General features: G+C 38.0%; 1 protein-coding gene across 2 annotated transcripts in view; it reads right to left on the bottom strand.

Annotated features, from left to right (window-relative positions):
- Positions 1 to 4648: 4648 nt before the first annotated feature.
- abat (4-aminobutyrate aminotransferase) overlaps positions 4649 to 25341 on the bottom strand; it is a 65309-nt gene continuing 44616 nt past the window's right edge. The window contains exons 13-16 of one of the 2 annotated variants that reach the window (XM_067571103.1): positions 17839 to 18006; positions 12198 to 12344; positions 11344 to 11455; positions 4649 to 7762 (exon numbers count right to left, since the gene is read on the bottom strand). In XM_067571103.1, the coding sequence (XP_067427204.1) occupies positions 7641 to 7762; positions 11344 to 11455; positions 12198 to 12344; positions 17839 to 18006 (549 nt within the window). In that variant the 3' untranslated portion in view covers positions 4649 to 7640. Of the gene's footprint in view, positions 7763 to 11343; positions 11456 to 12197; positions 12380 to 17838; positions 18007 to 25341 lie in introns of those variants that run through there. The other variant, XR_010924285.1, reaches the window with a different exon arrangement.

The raw sequence follows: 25341 nt of genomic DNA, 5'->3' as shown, positions 1-25341 counted from the left end.
AGAATGGCATGGTTTTCGGCAAAAACCATGCAGTTTTTGCATGTTATTTTCACCTATTCTAAAAATTGTGTATTTGAATGTTTCTGCATACTGGGTTCCTTAAACAGTCTTAGAATTGCATAAATTGGGTATGACTCTTGTGGATTCAGTTCATACTTACAGTTGATACTTACTGGACTTGTCTCTCTGTTGGGTGCCTGTTCTCCCCTGTAAAGCTTGTTCCAATGCTTGATCTAAAAAATGTAAGCAATGTAAGCAAGTTTCCTATCATTAGCAGTTGTTGGAAAAGGGAATGTAAAAATTACTCAGAAAGAAAAAAGCAGCTACAAACACAGTACATAAATTTGGGAAAAATATAAAATCTCTCTAACATCTCTCCAAGACAAGGGCAAGCCATATCATATATTTCTGTGTAGTTAAAGGAAAAATTTGTAAAACAAACAAAAAAGTTCATTTTTATAAGTTGGGTCTTATTCACATTGAGGGACATGACAATGACTTGTCCAGGTCTTATTTTACTCACACCACTACCAGTCTGATAGTTTTATCATCTATTGGTGCCACGTTAACTGAGTGTTTTATCAAGTCCATTTTAATTAAGATATGAAATGTGCACATTTTGAAGTTTAAAACGGCCAAAGTTAGAGGTTTTTACCCAGAATGCATATTACAGTGGTCATCGGATTGCAGAGCTACTTCCTGGATACTTCCAGCCAACTCACATTACTGCGCACCCCCACACAATGGGGGTGCGCAGTAATGTACCAACATGATGGAAAAGTCATAGAAAAAAGGGATTCATGTTCATGGTGTGTTTGAGGCACTATGTCTATTTTTGTATTTGAAAGAAGTCTCAAATTTTGACGTTTTGATTTGGCTCCACTGGACTCATTGTAGAGCTGTGTCAGGGTGGGTGACTATGTCCTTAAATTCAAGAATAGCTTAGAGCCAGACCGGTGCCTCTGTGCTCAGTTTGCATGTTCCATCTGTGTTCACATGGGTTTCCTCCCACAAAAAGGTAATTGTCAATTCTTGGGAAAACAAATCAGAATTAAAGCTGCAAGCAGCGATGATCGGGCCCTCGCACCCTTGCGTACGTTGCCAAGTGGCGCAGTTGAAGGGCTTCTGTCACTCGCATGTAGATGTGTTCAGACCCGGGCTGTTTTCAGACAGTGCAAGAAGGAGATAAACATGGCTTCCTTTGTCCACTATTTTGCCTGCTGCTTGGGCTGCTTCCTTGAAATTTTATAGGGGGTGCTATGGAGCCATGTTGCATTACTGATTGAATATTGTCATGTAGACGTGTTCAGGCTGGGACTCTTATCAAACATGGAAAGTTTGGGGCAGATTGGAGCATTTACACTAAAGTTATAGCAATTTCCCATGTAATGGCGAAAAATCAAAACTCAATGCCACGCCACAGCCACACGCTTCAACGATAACTAAATCTTTTAATAACTTTTGATCACAAACTAGTCTAGATGACACACGCTGATTTTGAAGTCATTATGATGAGTTCTGTAGGAGGAGTTTGTTAAAATATAACACATGCGAAATCGCCAAAATGGCCAACTAAATTCAAAATGGCCAACTTCCTGTTGGGTTTCAGCTATGGGTCCAAGAGACTTTTTTGTGCGCCCTGGCATGATACATGTGTGTACCGATTTTCATACATGTAGGTTTAACGTGGTGTGGGGGCTTCTTTGTTGAAATATTATAGGGGGGTGCTGTAGAGCCATTCTGCCACACTCATACCAGCCATCTATACGATATTACAGATGTTAAGACCTGTAATGTCTGTGCAATGTTTTGTGACTTTTCAAGCATGTCTAGCCCCTTAAAAACAGCTTTGTGGCGAACAATATGTTGCCATGGCAACGGCTTTCGATGAAAACTCAGAAGCCTCAGGAGTTATCATCATCAAGGTCTTACACCATGGCTGACCAAATTTTATGTGTTTCTGACCAACCTGCTAGGAGTAGTTAGCAAAAGAGTGGCGCTTAAAACTTCCTATTGCCAGTAGGTGGCGCTATGACTGTCACTAAATATGGGCCTTTACATGTGTTCAGACCGGGACTCTTAACAAGCATATGAAATTTGGAAAAGATCAGACCATACAGAGTGAAGTTATAAGGCTTTGAAATTTCATAGCGAGACATCGAAGTTCGCAGCGTTGTCATGGCAACACCTTTCAACAAAAAGTCACCAACTTCAGACTATACAAACTCCAAGGTCTTGAGGCTATTCTGAGTAAATTATGACCGTTTCAATTTTCATGGCGAAGGATCGAAATTCGCCACCCAGCCACGCCCCCTTGGCAATGTCGAAAACTCACCATTTTGATAACTTTTCATCTCCATGGTCCGTAGATGATACTGACTGAATTTGAAATTGCTGAGGTCAAATCTCTAGGAGGAGTTTATTAAAGTATGAGGGCTGGAAATGGCAAAATCAGCGTCAAAATCACAACTTTGATCCAAAATGGCCGACTTCCTGTTGTACTTAGGGTATGTCTCCAAGAGACTTTTTGGTGCGTCTGGTCATCATACATAAGAATACCGAATTTCATTCTTCTACGACAATCTGTATCGAGGGGCTCAATTTTCCTAATTTTCTAAGGGGCGCTGTCGAGCCATTTTGCCCCGCCTTTTTGCGAGACCCATAAAATATAAAATTTTTAACCACTTCTGATGTCTGTGCAAAGTTTAACAACTTTTCATGCACGTTTAGGCCCTCAAAAATGCATTTGTTTCGGAAGAAAAATAATAGAGAAAAATTCCTTGAGTTACAATAGGGCCTTCGCACTGTCAGTGCTCGGGCCCTAATAAGAATAGATCTCTACTTACCTCTGGCAAGCCATTCTTCAGAAATGTAAAAAATCTGTCTTGGAAAAGACGGGGGTTTGCCCAGGACTGGGACACGTCAAAGTAAGAGTCTGTCTTTGAGAGGAGGGAGGTTCGCCCTGATCCATTTCCCTGGACTGAGACGTGCTCAAAGTGAGAATCTGTCTTGGAAGGGAGGGAGTTTGCCCTGATCCATTTCCATGGACTGGGACATGCTCAAGGTGAGTCTGTCTTTGAAAGAAGGGGGGTTCACCCTGATCTGTTTCCCTGGACTGGGACATGCTAAAGGTGAGAGTCTGTCTTGGAGGGGAGGGGGTTTGCCCTGTTCCATTTCCTCACTTGAACACATCTATGGCCCTGTTTACATCTAGTATTAACATGTGTCTCCACATGCATCCTGAGTGACCACTTGTGATCAGATCTCACTTCCCTGCTCTATATGCAAATAAACACACCTGTATTTAGAGCTGTCCACTTGTGATCAGATCACCCAAGACGGATGTTGATACCAGGTGTAAAAAGGGCCTGTGTGTCAATATTAAGTCATACTCACAGTGTCACCTACTGGCAATAGGAAGTTACAGGTGCTGTATTTTTATGACCTGTGCCTAGCAGGATGAACAGATCCACCTGTTGCTGTAGCAACACAGCGAATTTCGATGTTTTGCCATTGCAAAACAAACTGTTGTAACTCGACTTGACATGGTCATTTATTTCCCAAATTTCACAGGTTTGATAAGAGGCTCGGTCTTTGAAAATCTTTCATTTGCAACTATTGATATGGTATTCATTTACTCATGGGTAAAAAAGTAATGAATTAAATTGACTTTATTTGTTTATGAGTCGGATAGTGTAGAAATTTAGAATGCTGTCTAGCTTCAAAGTTCTGTGTCTGTCAAACCAAAAGCTTTGCTTTACCTCCCATCTACTAGTAAGAGCTCTAAAGAATCACCATATATTTGGTGTTTTAAAATCAAGCAGCAAACTCCTTAATTTATTTTTCTGTCATTCAGGCCTACTCCGTTTACTTTAAGGAGGATTACTGAGGATCCAGATTTGTGGGAGAGAACTACATTACGAATGAGGGTTAATAAGACGATTGGAATTGCTATATATTATATTTAAGCATTTCCTGAGTATAGAATCAGAAGCATATTTTATCTTAAAATCATTAAAGGACATAAAATCTATGTCAGAATTCAAAAGGACACTTACAAATAGGATTCCTTTTTCCAGCCATGATGTCATAAATGTAGATTTTCTGTTAAAATCGTACTGTTATTCCACAATAGAGCGCATAAGGTGGAGGGCAGCAACACCTTTCATTTCATGGAAGTAGGCTATACTATGGTATATATACAGACAGGTGAGAAATTAAAGGAAAAACCGACATAGTGCCTTAGCAAGACGTTGGGCCAGCATGTGCTGCCAGAACTGTTTCAATGGCCATTGGCATTGATTCTACAAATCTCTGGAATTCTACTGGAGGGATGGAACACCATTCTTCCAAAAGATATTCCCTTGTTTGGTGTTTTGATGATGGTGGTGGAGAGCACTGTTTGGGGTTCAGTATCTTGCCCAAGGACACTTCAACATGTGGACTGGAGGAGCCAGGAATCGAACCGCTGATCTTCCGATTAGTGGACAACCTGGTCTACCTCCTGAGCAGCTGCCCCTCAGGGATCATGTAGAAAGTATGCAATCTATTGTATGTAATTGTATAGCTAGATAAGTGGAATAAGATTTTTTTTTGGCAAACTATTGTTACCAAGGTCAAGAATGAGCTCAAAAAATAAAATCTCTACTAAGTTACTCAAAACTCCATTTATTCATCACAGCACATGGACAGAATGTTTTAAAGACAACAGTTAGAGCCATTTAAAATAATTACATCAATAATCATCTAAATCAGATCACAAGTGCTAACAGTTAATGTCAAAATTTTTAAAGGTCACCACAGATACTCAGCTCTCTATAATAGTGACTGACAACGGAGACAGGCACTGTTGTCATCATCATCATCGTATTGCTCAGCCTCAACACCCTACAACCCAGCCCTACTTTCCTCAGAGGAGATCTTCATTAAAATGCATGTTTAGGACTAAGTGTAATTCATAGTGAGAACGACTGACCCTGTGAACTATGTGTAAGACATACTTAATGTTAGGCTTACTGGATATCATTTCTGAAACATCAGAGTAAAAAGATGTAAATATATTCATATTTTCATATTAGATTGTAGTAAGTTGATAATGAGAAAGAAATTAATGTAACGTTTTTAATGAACTGTTACACATCCCTTACACTTGCTCAAAAGCGCCATGACACATTCACAGACACCGCTGAAATTCTGAAGAACAGCAGCACATCAGCTTGAGCAAAATCTACAAAGTAAAATTACTCCTAGAAATGGCAATTTGACAAGTATTTATAATATGTATACTGTTAAGTTGTTGTAGACTTTATGTGGTACATCTCTGTATGACCCATGATCGAATGTGGTTATAGACCACCCTGGTCAATGAACCTGTGCTTACAGTTCAAATTCAGCATCTTAGCTACAGTTTGGTAATAAGCAAGATGGACTACTTGTTATTTATTAAAACTGACTATGTTTGTTAAGATTTTCATGGTTTATCACATCTGTGTGAACAATCTACAGAGGTTGAATGCCCCACTAATCAGTCAGGACTGAAGAAACCTTATGGATGAGAGTGAAACGGTTTAAAAAATCTAATGCAAATCCAGTTGCTTATGATTTAGCACTTCTATAAACTACTGTCTACTAGCACAGCTTGCAGCAATATCTGAATACAAATAAAAATATCGTCATCTTCAAAGCTCATGTAAAAATGCATTAGATTATTATGGGATTACACATAATTTACTTTAGCTAATTTAATGCAGAAGAACTGGTGAGCTACATTTGGATGGAGTGACAGCTTATAAACTACTATAATTAACTAACTAAACAAGGAGGATAGTTGCAAGTAGCTGCTTGAAGTATAAGCACAAGTCCATGGAAGAGAGTAAGATGCAATAGTGGAAAACAATAGAGGTGCTGTAGTCTATCTGACAAACAGCAGTCAACATCTCAGAAACAGCCTGATGCAAACTGAAAATGATCAGTTTCACCCTATGTGCCATTTACTGACACTACTTCTCTATTGTCACAAATGAAAAACTGGAAAACCAGAAAACTAAAAGTAAATGAGTTTTCAGAAATAAAAGCTGTGACTAATTTGAAGCTCTTGTTCAAGAGCAACATGAATGTGTTTAAAATTTAAGGTTACAAATGGCTGCCATCAGTTGAAAAAGTAGCAAAAAAATATATTTGCACATTTAAGTAACATGCAGGCACTAAATAATCTGACATTTTTATGGTCCATTTAAGATTCACATTTTTCTGGGCTACAACATTTCAAGCTGAAGAGTCATTCCTACTAATAGCAACACCACAGGCAGAATCATAACAAGGATATTTCTAACAGACACCATTAAATGACATGCAGGCTGGCATCATAGCTTTATTGTGTATTCCTTCATAGAGTCATCATTGACAAAGAATTCCGTATCTAACATAACTGTCTGCCTTCTTAAAACAAATGTTCTGGCTAACTATAATTACTTCAGTGACTGTGAGTCAGGTGGTGGGACTGATACTTGCAAATGATCACTGAAAGAAGCTGTATGTAAGACTTTGTTCTTAGCCATTAACTGAGGCTTATTAGGAGTTGGGATCTTCTCTTATTAACATGTGTCTAATGCTGTGCTACCTGTTAAAGGGAACAGACCAAGATTTTTAGCCTGCTTCTAGACGTCAGAATCTCAGATGTCTCAGCAAAAAATCTGGTCTTGTGCAATTTGCCGGCTCTTTCCCTGATGATGGAAAAAAATCCAAGCCATTCAGAACTCTGTAGGCCAAATTAAGAATGGGGACATCATCTTCCTGTACCAGAAACAGAAAAATGGCAACAGAAAAATTGCTGCAAAAATGAAGACAAGAGTGGATATGCTTTGCGCAGCTGCAAAGTTTGTTTTAAGTTGACATAAAAATTCAATGAACATGAAAAACGTTAACTGCTCCAAGCAACTGCTACCGCAACTTCTGTGCTGACTGAAAATTACATTGGTGAGATGGATTCATCACCCAATACTGATTGGTTAAACTAAAGAACTCCTCAGAATTATAAATTGGTGCTAAAATAAACACGATGTCAGACTGGGAAACAGCTCCCGTTTCACTCATGCTTTAATGGCAAACTGCTACAGAATTTGGGTTAGATGACCGAACAAGCCTGTTTTCCAAAATGTTGGACTGTTTCCTTTAAGAGGTTGGTGAGGAACAATAGTATTGGCAGGAAAGGGTAAGGAAAAGATGGTGCTAGATTTACTGACATGATGCCTTCATACATAGTACTGCTAGTCTAGTCAGTCTATACAGGAGAACATGAATCCAGATGAGGAAGATTCTGGAATTTGTCATTTCAACATATTTACTTTACAGAAATATGAACATTCCTTTAAATTTGAATGATTTTCTGGGTAATTTTACAACTTTATGACAGGAAAGGTAAGAGGACATAATTATCATAACTTCTGGCTAAGGAGATGAAGACTGGCAAATATTCACTGTTATAAACTCAACTGGCCCTGGATCTTGAAACAGAAGTTATACAGGTCTGTGTTAGTTATTGTGTGGGTTGTGCTTAACATGACATGTACTGTAAGGAGTTTCAATCCCTCCATTCTGGATTAACTCATGTATTGTCAGTCAGGTTCCCTGTGGGTCAGAATTTATTTGTGCTGGGCCAACACATCATTAAAGATGTTGAGAAACATGTGAACATGGTACTCCTTGAACACCAGTGATGGACGGAAACGGATGGATCGATCCCCACACCCTCCCAGGAGGACACCTGTCAATGACAAACAGTCACTATATATTCACACAGTTCAATAACAATCTGTCATCCATCTTCATATGAACAAATTGATTTTGATTCATTGTACACAGCGCCAATCACAAATTTACAGACAATGTACAGATATAAATATTAACAGTGAAATAGGCTGTATCCAGATACCAGTAGTGTTACATAACATGTAACATAAGACATAATTCCATATTTAATGCTGCCAAATTGGTTTGTCAGAAGGTAAAGTTATGGTTAATGTTTTTATAGAGGGGTTTCCCAGCAATATCATCAAGAGACTTGTGCTGATATGAGGGGTAGAAAAAAAACAGAATGAGGAGTTGTTTTTGTCATGAACTGCATGAGGCGCAAATGTAATAAGAGAAAAATGAATCATAAGGAGGAAGACTTCCTGTAAGCTCAGAGTACATAAGTAGCTATTAGCATCTTGGTATCTGGTCAGAACTCTAGATTGTACTGGAAGGTGGTGGATGGTTTTGCACAGAACCTGGTGGGGAAAAAACACCTGTTTGAAGGTAGGGGAGAACAGGCTAAGTTGAGCCAGTAGGTAAGATGAGCCACCCCATGTATCTAGGTAACCATAAACAAAAGTAATCATGTGACCACAAATTAAGGAAGTACAGTTCACATTACTCGATCCATCTTGGACTCAAGCACATGTAGATGGTGGTAAGCAAAACAGAGCAAACAAAATATTTTTGTCATGCCAAGTGATTTCATCATGTTACTAAAATTATCAGTCTTGTATCTTAATAAAAATATATAAGTTTTGGACATTATGTGTTAGTATAAGTCAGTTTAAACTGCAAAAAACAAGGTCATAAACTCAGCATGATTGTGAATCTGAGCCATTGCGTGAAACAGTTTTGTCAAAATGGAGGTTGTAGGGTAAAATGTGCCAGTAATGTTGGGGCAAGTTGAGTAAATGGCTCAATTTACCACCAAAAGTTTAAATAGGCTACATATGTATGGAGTAAGTATTATTTTCTGATTCTCTAGAGACTAGAGACATTGTTCATGTTAATGTTTGATCACTGTTACAAGTGTTAGAATGTTGATGAATAACCTAATTGTTGACTAATGTTAAGTTAAGTTTAAGCCACACACAAACATGCTGTCCATACAAGGTGATAAATGAAAGGAAAAAACAACATAAGGGGCCCTATCTTACGCCCGGTGCCCACGTTGTTACAATAGCAATGGCACTTGCGCCATCAGTGCGCCCATGGATGTGTTGGTCTAAAAGTAAGGTGCGGTCAAGCGCACTGTTGGCGCATTGCTATCTTGAGGCAGCAGAGAACGATTGCGCTGTTGGCCATCAAAAACCTGGTCTAAAGTCAATGGCGCAATGTAACTGTTATTTTAAGGGCGCATTATCAGGACAGTAATATGCACCTACACAGGCGGGTGCACAACATACACTCTGCTTGTTACACACACAGGATTGACACAGCAGCACACAAACATGCAAAAGGTAACAAATAAAAGGATTATAATGTGAAAGATTATTATTGTGTATATTAATATATTTTTAAAAATACATGTAATAATGCTTAGTCATAATATTTATCAGAATTAACTAATTGCAGTAATGATGGATTAAATTGTTTAATTATTTGACCAAATTGTGGCAATACATGTAGGTATTTAAACAGGAAGACAACAACGGATCAGACACAGATTGACTTTCCTGCTGCATCAGTACATGATGGCATGAGGACATATGAGGAAATACATGAGGTGAAAACAATTATTAAACTAACGAAGGAAATAAATCTGCACAGCTTCTAGCTTCAAGGATCAGCACCTTGGAGAGCTGATCAAGTCCTGATAACTGTGTTGATGATTCTTTACATGATTAAAATTAATTATTTAATTATTGAACAATATTTAACAAATATTCTTTAACATTTTTGAGAGTACAGTGATAAGGTTTCCATACTTTCAGCAATTAAAACCCCGCTGATTTGTCCTGTCACTCCATGACTGAACAAAACGATTTTAAAGAAACCAAAGCTGTAATTAAAAAAATAAATCTTTTCAAAAACCAAACAAAGATAAATTTGCAACACATTAATGAACAGGACCTTAAACTGGTGGTCTGGGGAAAACAGTAGTGTTTTCAAACAGTTTGTTTCAGTTTTCCACAAGAAGCTTAAACGCACAATATTTAATTTCTGCCGCTAGGGGTTTCTCAATCAAAACAATAACAAAAGAGAGTGTGATGACGGTGTAAAGGATCATGGGAGTTGTTGTCTTCGAGCTGCTGCTAACATTTGCCCAGCTTGTTTGCCTGATAACTTAAGATCCAGACGTCCAATGACTAAAATCCTTCATCCAATTAAAAGATACAGTTAAGAACAACCAAGAGCTATACAGTTTATCATAAAAATGTGGCTTAAAACTGAATAAAAGTCAATTCATGTCAGTTGGTTGGCAGGCAACCACAACACTGAGGTATTATCTTGTATGCATATACTCTTTGGTAGACGCCATTGTGACAAACAACCGCAATGCCGCCGATGTATTATCTTGTATGTGTATACTCTTTGGTAGAGGCCATTTTAATGGACAAACACAACGCCGACGCAACCATCTTGTGTGCGTATACTCTTGATAGAGGGGTGTGACGCCATTGACAGGTGACCAAATGAAACGGACCTTGGTTACCTTGGTTAAAATTACTGATTTCTCTGGGTTCGAAAATTGTTGGAAACATTTGGGATAACGTAAGTACACAACTCAACAAAATATATAACATAGGTCTAGTTATTTTTAGACATTTTAATGCAGAATAGTTATATAAAAGAATAAAATAGTAGATTTAAAGGATGAGTGGTTAGTTTGTCAAATATAGCCTACATCTTCTTAGTGTAACTTTCCCACCTCACCTCTGATAAAGAGCAGCCACTTCCCTAAACTTTTCCTCATCCAGCGAACAAAGAGAGCGAAAACCCCAAATGGGGTTAGGTGTCTGTCAGATGTTATGTTATTGTGTCGGTCTGAATGAGATACTAGCATCAACAGAGCATAGAGCAATAACATAATTCACAGCAGTCTATATGTCAGGTGGATTCTGGCTGCAATTTCATTTACATAAAGCCCGCTGAGCTTTAATTACTTTCTGATGCCATGATTGTGCTCTTCCTCAGCTGTCTGGAGAAAACCAGGTCTCCATTGTACCACAGCTGCTGCTTCAAAGCATGTTCGCTTATTGACTCATACATCATGTAACTCGTTTCATTTATTCTGATAATAAAATAAGGTTTGTGAAACCTGTAACTTAATCAACATCACTCATTCACTGTTGACACATAAAAGCTGACAGGTCTACGAAGACAGAGTATTAAAATCTCATATTATCATTATGTCTGTTCTTGAAATACTACAACTTTATTCTCATAACATTATGACTTTTTCTTATTAAAGTACAACTTTATTCTTATGACATTACCAAATTTTTCTCAAAATATTACCAATTTATTCATGACATCTCTGTTTTTTTTCTTTCAATGTTACCATAATACTCCAAAAAAGAGAAAAAATGGTGAGCTACTTCATACCTTTGTCTCTGGCCTTAAGAAGGATGCTGTTGCGTGTTGCATCATCACAGATATCAATGGCACAGAAGGTTCCCTGTCCTCGGGCTCGGCTCAATATGTTGGGGTATTGAGCCTGGGGACCAGAAGCAAGCAGGTCATATTCACACAAATGTTGGTCACATGCACAACAAGCAAGTTGAAAACATCGATCAAACTACAATCAATCAAACTACAGCTACAATAGAAGTGGTAGATATGAATAAATCCTCTATCATTGTATTTATATTGCAATATCAATATATACACATCCTGATTGTACATTTTCTGATAAATCAATTTATAAACGGTTTATGATAAACAGATAACCAGACAGGAATGTTATTGGTTAATTCAGTGAATTAAATACCTGGCAAATTAAGTATTCTATCACACTGATCCAATATCATCAGTATAAATCCAATATAGACATAAATCAAAACTGATCATTGATTTACAACATATGGCAAAATCTCTAAGGGTTTATAACCTACAAACACAGTCTATGGGTTTTAGAAGACTGACGCAGACATCAGAAGGCCAGTAGTGGCCTTTTCTTTGAGGCCGTAAAAGCTGGAAGCCTAGCATAATAAAATCAGCCAAAACACCTCCTGTGCAAGGTGTGCATTTTATAAAAATATGTTAAAAACACATAAAGGCCATACATATTTTGTTACTCATGCTGTTAATTTATTCCTGATTAGGTGAAGTAGGTCACTTAAATTTTGGAAGTCTGAAACAAACAAATTGTACACAAAAATGAAGAAAAATGTATGCAAGTTTGGACCAAATAATACAAACTTCTACTTTACATATGCACACCTACACACACACTTTACCTGCAGCTCATAAAGGCCGTTTAGCAAGGCTTTCCCAGAACGAGTCACCTCCTCCAGAAGGTTTTCTCTGCGTATCACATTAAGAACCTCAGCCAGGAACAGGTTCTTTGATGGGTCACCCATCCATGTGTTAAAGATACGGTATGGCTGAAAAAAGACAACAGATACACAAGCAAACAGACCTGTAAACAAAAAATGGAAAGGATCTTATAAACATCTTTTAACAAGTATTGAAGACATTTCAGTATATGTTTGTCTGCGTGTGAAGCACTGTGAAAACCTTAGGTTCTAAATACATCCATGATGTAAATGTGGTACACTATAGTAACACATTTTTGGGCATTTTTTAGCAGTTTACCATAAAACACCAACATTGGCTGTCACCAAAGTTCAAGTATTGGATGGAAAGACTTTGATCTGTGGTCTGGAGCAAAATAACAACTGGTCTAACTGCCATAAAATTAGCTCAGTCAACTAACTCACATGGAGTAGATTATTATTTAAATGTAGAATATGTACAGCATTAGTGTTTGGTGTCTTGGCTCTGACCTACAGCCTACAGATGGATGCTGGGGTGGAGGTAGGGCTTTTGAAATGCTATATGAACAGCAGTGGCAGCCATAGCAGCAAGCAACAGCATAGCTTATGTGAGCAGTGTGAGCAGAGCACTCATGACTTAAGTGCACCGCCGTGGTTATAAGAGTGCATTAGACTTTAGGGATTTTGAAGGTGAGCTGCCTTATCATGGTATTTACCCAGAGACTTACCCTGCCTTCAAAGCCTTCTGGTTTTTAAATAATACTTTGCATTCAATGAGAGAATCTCATTCGGATTTAAACCTCTGTCTGGTAGGGGTGCGCAAAAAAATCGATTCACATAAGAATCATGATTCTATCTCTGCCGATTCAGAATCGATTAGGAAATTCCAAGAAGCGATTCACATTTTTTAGTCTTGCCACAACACTGTTTTCCATTTTTTCCTGACATGAGTTAGCTCACTAAACCCCATAGTTGGCGTAATGACGCCTCACTGGTTTCCACCCTGACCCAATTTGGGGGGCAAGAAGGAAGTGAAGTGTGTGTCATGGAGAGACAGTGAGCAATGGTTGAACAAATACAACCTGCCCCATCAGCAATGAAGGCAATCATTTGGACATATTTTGGATTTTATTCTCTCGAAGGGAAGAACAAGCTTGACAAGACAAATGCCATTATCAGGCATTGCAGCGCACCTCCGCAGGTTTATGTGGAGGTGGGGGGTGTTGTTGTGGGCATATTTATTTGTAACTGCCATGAAACAATCAGTAAATTACTAATAAGTAATAATTCTCACTACCACCATTCGCTCTCCCCATCCACTCTCTAGCTCGCTCGTCCACTGCTTCTCTCTCTCTCTTTCTCTATCTCTCTCGTCTTTATTGAAAAGAGTCAGGAAGCCGTCAGCAAAGCCTAACTTTACTTTTAACGTTATCAAATGGAGATAAATGTCCTCCCCTCTTCCTGGTAATGTTTTTGTCTTCCCTCATGGCAGGGTTGTGAAGCGTTACAGGTTGCGTTTCTCCAAAAGCTGATTCTGGTTCAACTTTCTCAGCCTTCCAGCTGTTTACCTGAGGCTGGAGCTGCTTGCGCATTGAAATCATGACAGGAAAAAGAAAGTTGTTTTCTTTCAATGAAAAATGTAGTCTCCTTGAAGCTTATGACAAACTGCCAAAAACGAGCCAATGAGATGCAGCAGCGAAACAACCAGCATTTAAACAGCTGTTCTGTATTTTGAAACAGTCAATAAAATTCAGGAAATAGCCTGACCCTAATAACCCTAACCCTAATAGAAAAAGAAACAAAATCTGTTATAATAATCATCCGCTTATAGTGATCATTTTGACCTGGACAGAAGTGATCACTATAAGTGGTTTCCACTGTATAATGCACCTATCTTGTATTACTGTGTGTTCCTGACATATCGTCTGAAAGAACAGGAGGAGAAAGAAGTGTTTCAGATGGAGACCTCTGGCTAACAGTGTTTGTTGTTTATTTTAGTCCATACTCCAGGGAAATTTAGTTCACATTTTAAGTCAACCACTAGTTACAGCACTTTACAGCTAAATATAAGTTCTTAATTGCACTTTGCAGCAAAATGTAGCAGGCAGCTATTGTTTGATTGATTTTTTTATTTGAAGTATGAATTTAAGTTATTATTTTAAGTTTTGCACTTACAGTTTATCTTTGCAATCATTTTTATTTTTGCATGAAGTATTCATTGAGTATTCATTGAGCCCTTTGTCTCAGGGCTTCCTTGGTTTCCTATTGACTGAGTGGACTAAAGGAAAATAAATCTTACTCAGGGTTGACATTCAGTAGTAAATGTTTACATTTGATTCAATGTGATTTTTAAAAAATTTTTAAACCTATAAAAGTGTCTACCGCAGTCAAATGGAAAAAGTAACTCAAAACATTGTAGTCAATGCTTGTGATCCCACCAGACGGTTTCAGAAGTTTAAGAAGCGGCTCTCTGCTCTGCTAAACATACATGCCCAATATATTTTTGACAGAGGCCATGTCAAAGCCACATCAAGCTGCACAGAACAGATTGAGCTAGGCAGGAAGTCAGACACAGAAACAGTATAGAGTATCCGGTCAATTTACACCATAAAACACTTGCAGACTTCTGATTGTATATCAACAATAAACAATTAAAATAGACAAATGAAGAAACCATTTAACCACGTAGCCTATTTTCCCAGAGTAGAAGCACAAAAATTAAGGAAAATGACCAAATCAACAAAATCTGAGCAAGTCAACAAAATCTGCAGTAATGACGGTAGCCTTAAGGCGCTCGTTCAGCTTTAACTAAGCTGACGTGATTACTGTGGTAGCAGCGCAACTGAATTTAAAAAGCAGCTGGCTTGACTGCAGTCAAAATGCTCAACTTCTGAAACGCTGCCGGTGGGGTATGACGCTGTATGGAGGATGGGACAAAACCACATCTGAGCCAGAACGTGACACAGATGCGCCTGGTGGGATCCATGGCATTTTAATGAACAGTGGTTTTATCATGACTTGTCTCATTTTAATTGGAGTAGAATAGAGTTGATCCCTGACGTGGAGACAGCCTGGGCATTTTTTATGAGGTTTATATGCAGATCGTAAATACACATGCCCCTTTCAGAAGTTACAGTAAAGGAGTGTGATAATCTCTGGTTTTCTTCTGAGCTAGCAGATACTATTCATGAGTGTAACTTGGCTGGGGCTAAGGCAAGGACAACAGGTTCTACCACCAACTGGCTTATTTTTAGACAACTAAGAAACAAATGCTCCTCTTTGATCAAGAAAGCCAAATCAGAATATTATTTGTCTATTACCACTGAAAATCTAAATGACCCTAGGAGGTTTTGGAAAACCATAAAATCCCTTTCTGTACCTTGCTTTGTTATGAAAGATTTGGTTACTGTTCATGACAAAATGGAGGTATTGAATTGTTTAACTGGCAATTTATATCTACTGGCTCTCTGTTTGACTCTGCTTGTTCTGCATCTGTGAAATCCTGTACTGATGTTCCAGTGTATACTGGTCAGTCTTTTAATTTCATACCTTTCTCTGTGCAGGAAGTTCACAAAGCCTTAGTGCTTTGGAGGGGTTTTCTAGGATCTAGCTTTAGATCCTAGAAAACCCTCAGGACCTGGTTTTATTGATCCTTCCTTTTTGAATTTGGCAGCTGGTTTTACAGCAAAGTCTCTTGCATATCTTTTTAAACTTACAGTGGAAAATAAGGAAACTCCAAGGATACAGGAATCTGCTTATGTCCTCCCTTTTATTTAAAGGAGGACTATTTTAAATAACTATAGGCTAATATCTAAAATTATCAGTACTGGCTAGAATTCTTGAGGCTCTTGAGTGATCAACTTAAGGAGTTTCAACATGATATTGATACAACATGATATTTTATCAACATGTAAATCAGGTTTTAGAAAAAAACAGCACCATCACAGCTGCACTGAAGGTAGTAAACGACATTTCTGTTGCACTTGACAAGAAGCAACTTTATTGATCTGTTCAAAGCTTTCAACACAGTCGACCATAATATTTTAAAACTTAGACTTCTTAACTCAGGACTCGGAGCAAGCAGTCGCTTGGTTCTCAAACTACCTAAGTAATCAGTCTCAGTGCATTAGATATGACAGTCTATGTTCTGATATTGTATCTGTTGAAAAGGGTGTACCAAAGTGCTCTGTGTTAGGTCCACTTTTATTCACTATTTATATAAATAATATGGGTCAAAACACGTCAATGCTAATTTTCATTTTTATGCTGATGACACTGTTATATACTGCTGTGCGACAACTCTTGTACAGGCCATTGACTACTTGCAAAATGCTTTTATTGTTGTCCAAAATACCCTACCTAAGCTGAAACTCATTCTTACTGCAAATAAGACCAAACTTTGTAGTGTACCAACTCTAGGGCCACTATTGACCACAAAATATCCCTTTGGTGGTTGCTCTTGAGGGAAGTGAAATGAGGTTGTTAATTCATAAATTCCTGGGTATTTTGATAGATTTTTTTGATTGATGATTGATTTTATTTTCATATTTGTCTTTTTTTGTGTTTTGTTTGTAACGTCAAATCCTATTTATCAGATCGATTTCAGTTTGTACACGCTAACAATGAATCCTCCATGCATGCAAAAGTCCACAAGGTTCTGCATTTGGACCAACACTATTCACCTTATATATGCTTCCTTTAAGTAATGTTAGTATGACTTTTATCTGACCCTATGTACGTTATTGATTTTGGGTGTTGGACATGTGACATAAACATTCCATGGTCTGCATGCCACCTGATGAAATATGGTATAGCCCTTCTGGGGGACCTTTTAGATATAAATAATGGGTCCATGGTCAAGCTTGGAGCTGTTTCAGATGTGGTATCTTGTGACACATAATATGTTGTGAGGTAGCTGTCAATCACTTGATGGATGGCTCCCAACTGAATTAGTGCCCATGGAGAACCTATGGTATGCATGTGATAAGATACAGATGTGTAACCCTATATAAGTTATGCACTGACAGTGGTACGGTGCCCAGACCATCTTTGTACATGGAATGGACCCCATGGCCATCGTCTAATAAACGTCTTCAAAATAAGAACTTCGCCAGCTCTTCCTTTGAACGATATCATCACACATCCTTCCTTTCAAGTAATATTACTTGGAAACACTCCATAAGTTTTCATTGTTATGCAGACGATACTCAATTATATTTAACAATGAAGCCAGATGAATTCAGTTAACTAAACTCCAAGCATGCCTTACGGACATAAAGACCTGGATGACCTGCAATTTTCTGCTACTAAACTCAAACTGAAGTTATTGTGCTTGGCCCACAACACCTTAGAAACACATTATCTAATGACATAGCCACTTTGGATGGCCTCCAGATCCAATGTAAGGAATCTGGAAGTTATCTTTGATCGGGATATGTCCTTTAACTCCCACATGAAACAAAATTTCAATTTCTTGGCAAGGTCTCCTTTGAAAGAGATTCTTAATCTCATTAGGACTCTCCTGGTTAAATAAAAGTTAAATAAAAAATATCAATATGTGGTCTTAATTTTACTACAGTAAATATTTTTTAAAATGACAAACCTTATCAGCCTGTAATTCTTGCTTGTGGTAGTAGCCGCCAGTCAGAAGCTTCTTGCTGAAGGAGACAATGTCAGCAGGGTCATCCATTCCCCAGTGTTCATGGGCCCAAAACTTTCCTGTGGACCCTCCACCGGTCTGGACTTCATCCACATGGAAAGCACAGCCATGCTGGGGAGGTAAAAAGTTAACAGACAGAATATTCAGGTGCCAACAAGAACACTGAAAGACTTTTTGCTTGCTATAATCCTTCCTTTATACTGGCCATTAAAAGATCCCTTCCTAAATTGATTTCAGTGTAAGTGACGAGGGAAAATCTACGGTCCTTGTTCTGTGCAAAAATGTATATCACTTCTCTTTCTCGATCTATACTTGAAATGGAAACTTCTTGGTATCCCCCAGGAGGAGCTGGAGGACGTTACCGGGGTGAAGGATGTCTGGGTTTCCTTACTCAGTCTGATGCCACCGTAACCTGGTCCCGGATAAACCATGGATGGAGGGATGTTTGAGCCAGAATCACATTCGAAATATACAAGGGGACAGTGTGAACAACCCGTGGAAAAACCTTCAAAAACAACCTTAGCAACAAAGGCCATGTAATAGACAACCATTTGTGGGCAGGCACGAACAATCTGATGTCATCATGGGAAGGAAGTAGAGGCAACATTGCAAACAAAGCGTTCAGAGCAGGCTGAATCCTGGGCTTTTGACTTGTAGAGAGCATCTTATAGGTATGGTCACCTCAAGTTCTGGAACTTTGACTAGCAGGGTCATCCATACATAGACTTCCCACATCATAACAGGATAAAAGTAAAAGGAAATCACAAAAATTCAGAGAGTCCAAAGTGGAGGGAGCTATCAAAGCTTATTAGCTTAGCATTCACTCTCACTGAAACTCCTCTGTCTGAGAAAAAACTGTTCCACAAAAGACCATTATTTTTTTGTGGAACAGAAAAAAATGCCATACATGGCCATACAAAAATGCTGATATCACAATTCATAATAAGTCAAGATTTCTCCCCATATGGCATCAAAAAGTACTGATCACATAGTTTTGTTATTTGATGGGTTATTTGATGGTTCAGGTTGTTTACACATGAATAATTTGTACCTAAATTTGAATTCCCCATTCCTTTCAGATTGTTGGCTTTGAGAGCATAATTTTCCTTCTTCAATAACTTTTTATTGAACAAAATGATTTGCAGAATGCTTAAAAATGCTTAAAATGCTTAAAAAGATAAGCTCTGTTACTGATTCTACACAGCAAAAGTGCCAGTGTTAATTTTTTAGTCTTTGTTGAAACCAATAGAGTTCAGTGTTGTTTTGACACTTAATTTATTAAAACTAACACTTCATGAGTCAGCTCCTGAACGTGTTGGTTGTTTCAAAAATTCTCACATTCAGAGTGTTAAATTGTTTTATCTGTGTCCGTTCTGTTGTTGATTAATCCATGTGTGCTGATGCAAGTTTTAAATGCAACACATTTTAGACATTTTTTACAAGGAGGTAATTTCAGTGTCATAGATTTATTCATGCCTTCAGGGGTCGGTGTATGTTTAATGTGAAATTTTTCCCTTCTTTTCTGTTTTAGTGTTGGCAAAATTCAATTTGCCGGGTTTTACTTCCTTGATCCTGAAGGATTCTGCAGGAGTGGAAATGGATTCAGATATATTTAATGAACTTCTGAAGACATCTGAGCTGTCTTTCCTGGCCTTCACTGAAGAGTGAAATGGTAAGAAACTGCAGCCTTGTATTTCTCTGAAAATGAATTGTTCAATTAAATAATTTATATCAAATGTAGCTGTTATTAATCTTGTAAATTGAATTTTGCAACACAAGGCTGTGTGTATGTTCTTAGACAACAGTGTCGAGGAGTCTTTTTCAGAGGGTCATCTTTATCAGAGTGGTCACCATCACGTGTATCTAACAAGGTAATCTAAAACATTACGTTGTTGTCACAATGGTTACTTTAGTACTTCAGGTGCAGGTACAGTAGGCATGTCAGCCTGAATGTTTCTGTTATCTACCCTGAAGGTGCTCTGTATAAATGTCATGCAATTGTTGTTTCAGACCATCAAAGCAGCCTTGTACTCATAGCCAGGTGGTGACCAAATATTCAAAGAATATGAGAAAACAAACTGCCTTTCTGATGGTTCAAGAAGAAAGATGGTGAACATACTTGTGGCCCCTTTACTACAAATCATATACCTAACATTACTGTTTACCATTGTCCAAATCACACTGTGTGTTTTTAGACTGAGAGATAGATAGATTGGCTACCTTACAGACAGCCATTGGTTTCAATTCATTCCGCAGTATGGTATGAAAATCAAGTTCCAGAGACTTGCAACTTGCATAAAGCAAGTTTGACCCAAAAAAGGATAAAATGTTACTAATGTTACAACTAAATACTGTGACAGGTTGCCTATCTCAAGCAAGTTTCAAGTCTTGATTTTCATACCTTACTGAAATGAATGGAAACCAGTGACTGCCTTGAAGGTAGGAAAAATGATCAATCAATCATCAATCGAAAAATTCAGTGTGATTTGGAAAATGGCCAGCACTTAAGTATACGTGATTTGTAATAAATGAGCTAAAACATGAAATAACACTGGTATGGTCCTTTAAGTGAAAGTAATCACTATGGTGTTAATTCTCATTCTCTAGACTGTGAGGTGGCTGCCATCCTTTTGCTTCTTCACCTGTTACCTTCAACATCCAAGGGCAAGAAGTCTTCAGAGATTAGTGCATCGGATGCTGCCGACTGCCTGATGAAGTTCATGAAGTTATGTTTTTAGAATTGTATTAGAGTATATCTCACTTCAGACGTCAACCAATATGGGGTTTTCAAGGGCTGGCACCAATTTTGAGATGGCAAGGGGGACCGACGTGATCCAGATTTACTTTTATTTTTTTTGTCCAGACAGGCTTGGTATTTGAACACAGAAGCAGCTTTGTCTTCATTAAAATTAATTGTTCACATGAACACAAAAATAATTGTGCACTTAGAGTCAAACATTGGAATAATTTCTCTTAATTCTGGGCAGCAGTGCCGGAATAAATTCCAAATTTTATTCCATGTGAATCATTCCCTCTCTTTCCCTCTCTCAGGTGGGAGAAGCATGGAGACCTTTCTCAAGGAAACTGGCCCTGCTCAGCCCTTTCTCCTGTGTGTCAGAGAAAGAAAGAACAGCATCCAGAATTTCTACATTGTCCTGGACCAAAAGGTCATTTCCTGTATGACCCAGACTTTGACAAGCTCTTCAAGGTACATTTTGCTTTTGCTGTGCCCTATGCTGAGGCATTGTGCAATTTCTACATATTCATCCAGACCACTGTGTATGGCATTGATGTAGCAGTGTGAAGGAGAGTCCTCAGTTCAAGGAAATCAGAGCAACAGTTCTTCACAGTGCAGTTTGAAGATCACACATGGTTGACTGGAAATATGTTCACGTTAAATTTGCAAGGTACACCACACAATTTGTTCAGTGTTATTTAGACATTTGAAGTTTCTGCATAATTTGTACCCAGAAAGGTCTTTGCGTGTGAACTGTGGAGAACCTGGATGTTTATTTGTTTTTTGCAAATACTCTGGTTACAAGCGGGACTTATCTCGAGCACATGGAGACTGTGCTGATGCAGATCTCATCAGGAATTTTGAGTTTGAACTTGGAGCTCCTGTTACACAGCCAGTAAACGTGGATCCCAAGAATATGCTCTACAGGGAGATGCCTCTATGATGCTTTTGAAACTGCTAATCCATTAGGCTCAAAAAAGTGAGTGCACAAACTTGGCTGTATTTATTTTATTTTGAGAAATTTGCCACCAAAGCTTAATTCTGTGTTGATGAACATTAATCTTATAGCCAGTCAATTTTCACTCAGATGACTTAAAGAAATTTGTGTTGATCCTATTCTAAAGCCACTTGTTGATGATCTAAAGATTTTAGAGACTGAAGGAATGCAGGTGCCCTTTTCAGCCACACCTGTGAAGGGTTAAGTTATTCAGGTTACTGGTGACAACTTAGCTTTACATGGCCTTTTTGACTTGTTGAATCATTTAGTGTAAATTATTGGCAATTTCATTTAACTGATAAGAGAGGGTAATTAGTTTTTAGTAAAGATCATCCTGATTTGCCTCTACACTTGAAAGACCTACATTCAGAACACTTTCATTCAGAACAAAATCCTGCTTTGGCCTCAACATTTGTATGATGTATGTATGTTCTGGGGCTGAAAATGAGATGCCTTTGTTCAACAGGATTGTCAGTATAATTGTTAGAGATGACAATGCTTACCTTCTAACAATGTAGTTTGATGATCACTTAAATACATTTAGTATTGAGGAGAAAACAGATGTCTTCACACTGATTTGTGTAGATGACCTGGTGTACTACAAACCTTATGATAGGCAATTTTCGTATGACACTGATAACCAAATGTATATCATCTACCCGTACTGTAATTTTTTATGACTCCACGCTGAGCTGTTTTCAGTTCATGAATTATGTTTGTAGTGTACCTGTCTTTTAATACACAATAATTTTGTGCAAGTTGTTGTCTTGTATATTTTTATAATTGATAGTATGGAAGGCATGTGGGGTAGGTAGTTGTGAGTACTGTGGCTGAAGGGGGCATCGGTTGTCCACAACAGTCTATACCCTCAGAGTTAATTGTGTTACACCCGTCAGTCTTACTATATTGTGAGTCGAGTGAAGTCTGGTGGTGCTGATTTCCTAACACTGACACTAGTGTAGAGTTCTATCAACCCTACTCAGTGTTAGCCTGTGTTAATTTTCAACTCCTTACAGTGTTATAACTCTGCGTGAGTGTTAAAAAGTTAACACTCTCAAAGTGTTAATTTAACACTTAATAGAGTGGACACATAGACAATTTTCTAGCGTTAAATTTAACACATTCAGAGTTAATTTAACATTGGTGATTTTGCTGTGTATTGTTACTGACTAGTGCTAGCCTGGCTGGGTAGGCTCAGGAGGCAGGAGATTGCATCGGTTGGGTTCTAAATATAAATTGTAAATTTTATGTTTTGTAGGCTTGGTGATTACTCATTTACTACAGTGCTAAAACATAATTTAACAAAGTCATAAGAAGCTTAAACATCATTAGGACTTGGTTTTAAATGTACTGATGGAACTACAGCTCTTCATATCGTCAGGTAGGGCATTCCACTGAGTTGTGGCTTTTATAGAGAATGCTGACTGCCCAAATGCGTCAGCATTAGGAAGGTGTACAATGGTTTTAGAGAAAAACATACCTTATGTCTTGTTTACATTTAGACTCAGAGATGATAGATGAAGCCAATATGTGATGCTTTCCAACGAAATTGTTAGCTTAGCAGCTGCTAACTCAGCTGTTTTTGCATGTACACAACAGCGTCATCTGCATACATTTGCAGTTCTACATCATGACACTGTTGAGGGAGATCATTAATATATAGGCTAAATAATAGGGGACCTAACACTGAACCTTGTGGAACACCTATTGTGCACTTCATGTTACTGGACAGTGCGTCACAAACTTTTACACATTGTATCCTATTAGATAAATATGAAGACACACATGCCAGTGCTCTAAATGAGAAGTTATATTTAGCGAGTTTCGATATTAAACATCATGATTGACTGTGTCAAATGCTTTATGCAGATCTAAAAATACAGTACCAACTACACCTCCTTTATCAAGTCTTGATTTACTTTTCTCTATTAAGTGCAAGGTAGCAGTTTCAATGAAATGATCTGCTCTAAAGCCAAGATGCATACAATGTGGACCAAAATTGCTTGTATTAAGAAATGTTGTCAGTTGTTGACAACTTTCTCAGAAACCTCTCAGAGTACTGGCAGTATACTTATTGGTCCGTAGTTACTGGCTTCAAGGGAGTCTCCAGATTTAAAAATAGGCGTGACAATGGCACACTTCCAGTCATCAGGAAAGGAGCTGTATTTAAAATATCTTTGTGTGATTTAACAAATATGGTGTCAAATTGGGAAGCATCTCTACTTTTGGAGCTTTTTAAGGAGCTGATGATTTTGTTTACTTGTAACTCATTAGTCTTTAGAAGCTCAAAAACCTAGCCTGTAGCATGTACAGGAACAATATCCAGTTTCCTTTTCATATTTTTTTTCTTAGCTCATATACAGACTCAAGAAAAATATTATTAAAGACAGAAGCAACAGCAAGATGATCTGCAATTAACCTTCCCTGTACTTTGAGTTTAAAATCTAAAAAAATTGGCTCCCTCCTTATGAGATTATTGGTGTTTTCCCAGATCAATTTACTGTTAACTTGCCTCATTCAATATATTGAGATAAAAACAAGATTTTACTGCTTCTCTTGGCTCTTGGATAACTTTGTTCCTTAAATCTTTATAAATCAGCATGTCAGTGTCTCCTCTAGTTTTAATTGCCTTACTTAGTGCAGCATCTCTAGATTTCATTAGTTTCCACAAATTTTCATTAAACCATGGTAATTGTTTTTTTTTTTTTTTTTTAGATATTATCTGCATCGTCACATTAAATCCTTCCCTCGCAGAGTTGATTCTGTGAGTAAAAGTATCACAGCCATAGTCCAGATCATCAGAGGACAGTACATCATCCCAGTTCAAGCTGTTCTTTTCACTGACAAATTCTTCTCGCTTAGCTCTGGGTATGCACTGAGGGATCATTGGCTTAGTTGCTGTGGTCCTAAATCTATTTTTAGTCAGTTTTCTCACACATAGGGTTAGGTTATGATGTGATAAGCCAGTGATTAAATTATAACTTTTAATTATTCTTTCTGGTTTGTTAGTAAATATCAGATCAATTTGTGTACAGAAGCATTTTGCAATCCTAGTTGGGCCTTTTAATAGTTGTTCTAGTTGGAATTTCTCTGTGATCATTTTTAGTTTTTTCCTCTTGGATTTATCCTCCCAGTTCACATTAAAATCACCCATAATAATTCTTTGTTGAGATTGCACTCTTTCAAGACTTCTGTGAGTTGATCATACAAAGTGTCACCTGCAGAAGGTGGCCTATAGACACCTATGATGTTTAAAGATTTGTTGGGACAAGATTATTTTTTATTCCAACATATTCTAATGTGTTACCCGCATTGACATGTTGACATTTGATGTTGTCTCTCACATAACACATTGGTATCTGGGCACTGTAAACACACTCGCAGGAGTTGTTTGTTTCAACCATTTTTCAGTCAGAGAGAGAAAGTCCAAATTTCAGTCAGACAGAAGATGAGTTAGCTGATTGCTCTTTGCAGTAATGCTTCTGATGCTAAAATGTCCACTTAATAGCCCCCTCGGTTTCAGCTTTTCATGATTCACTTCACTTTTGCATGATTTACAGTTTGGAAGGTTTTGAATAACCTCTGCCTCCTCACTACAGGGTTTCGACACACAGTGGTGTCATCAGCAGATTTTGTGAGAGAGACACTGGACCTATCAAGGTCTCCATAGTCCAGTAGCAAAAAGTTATTCATTGAGACATGTTGGGACTCA

The sequence above is a fragment of the Thunnus thynnus genome, chromosome 17, assembly GCF_963924715.1.
Source record: "Thunnus thynnus chromosome 17, fThuThy2.1, whole genome shotgun sequence".
Classification (NCBI taxonomy): domain Eukaryota; kingdom Metazoa; phylum Chordata; class Actinopteri; order Scombriformes; family Scombridae; genus Thunnus; species Thunnus thynnus.
This window is presented reverse-complemented; position numbering and strand designations above follow the sequence as displayed.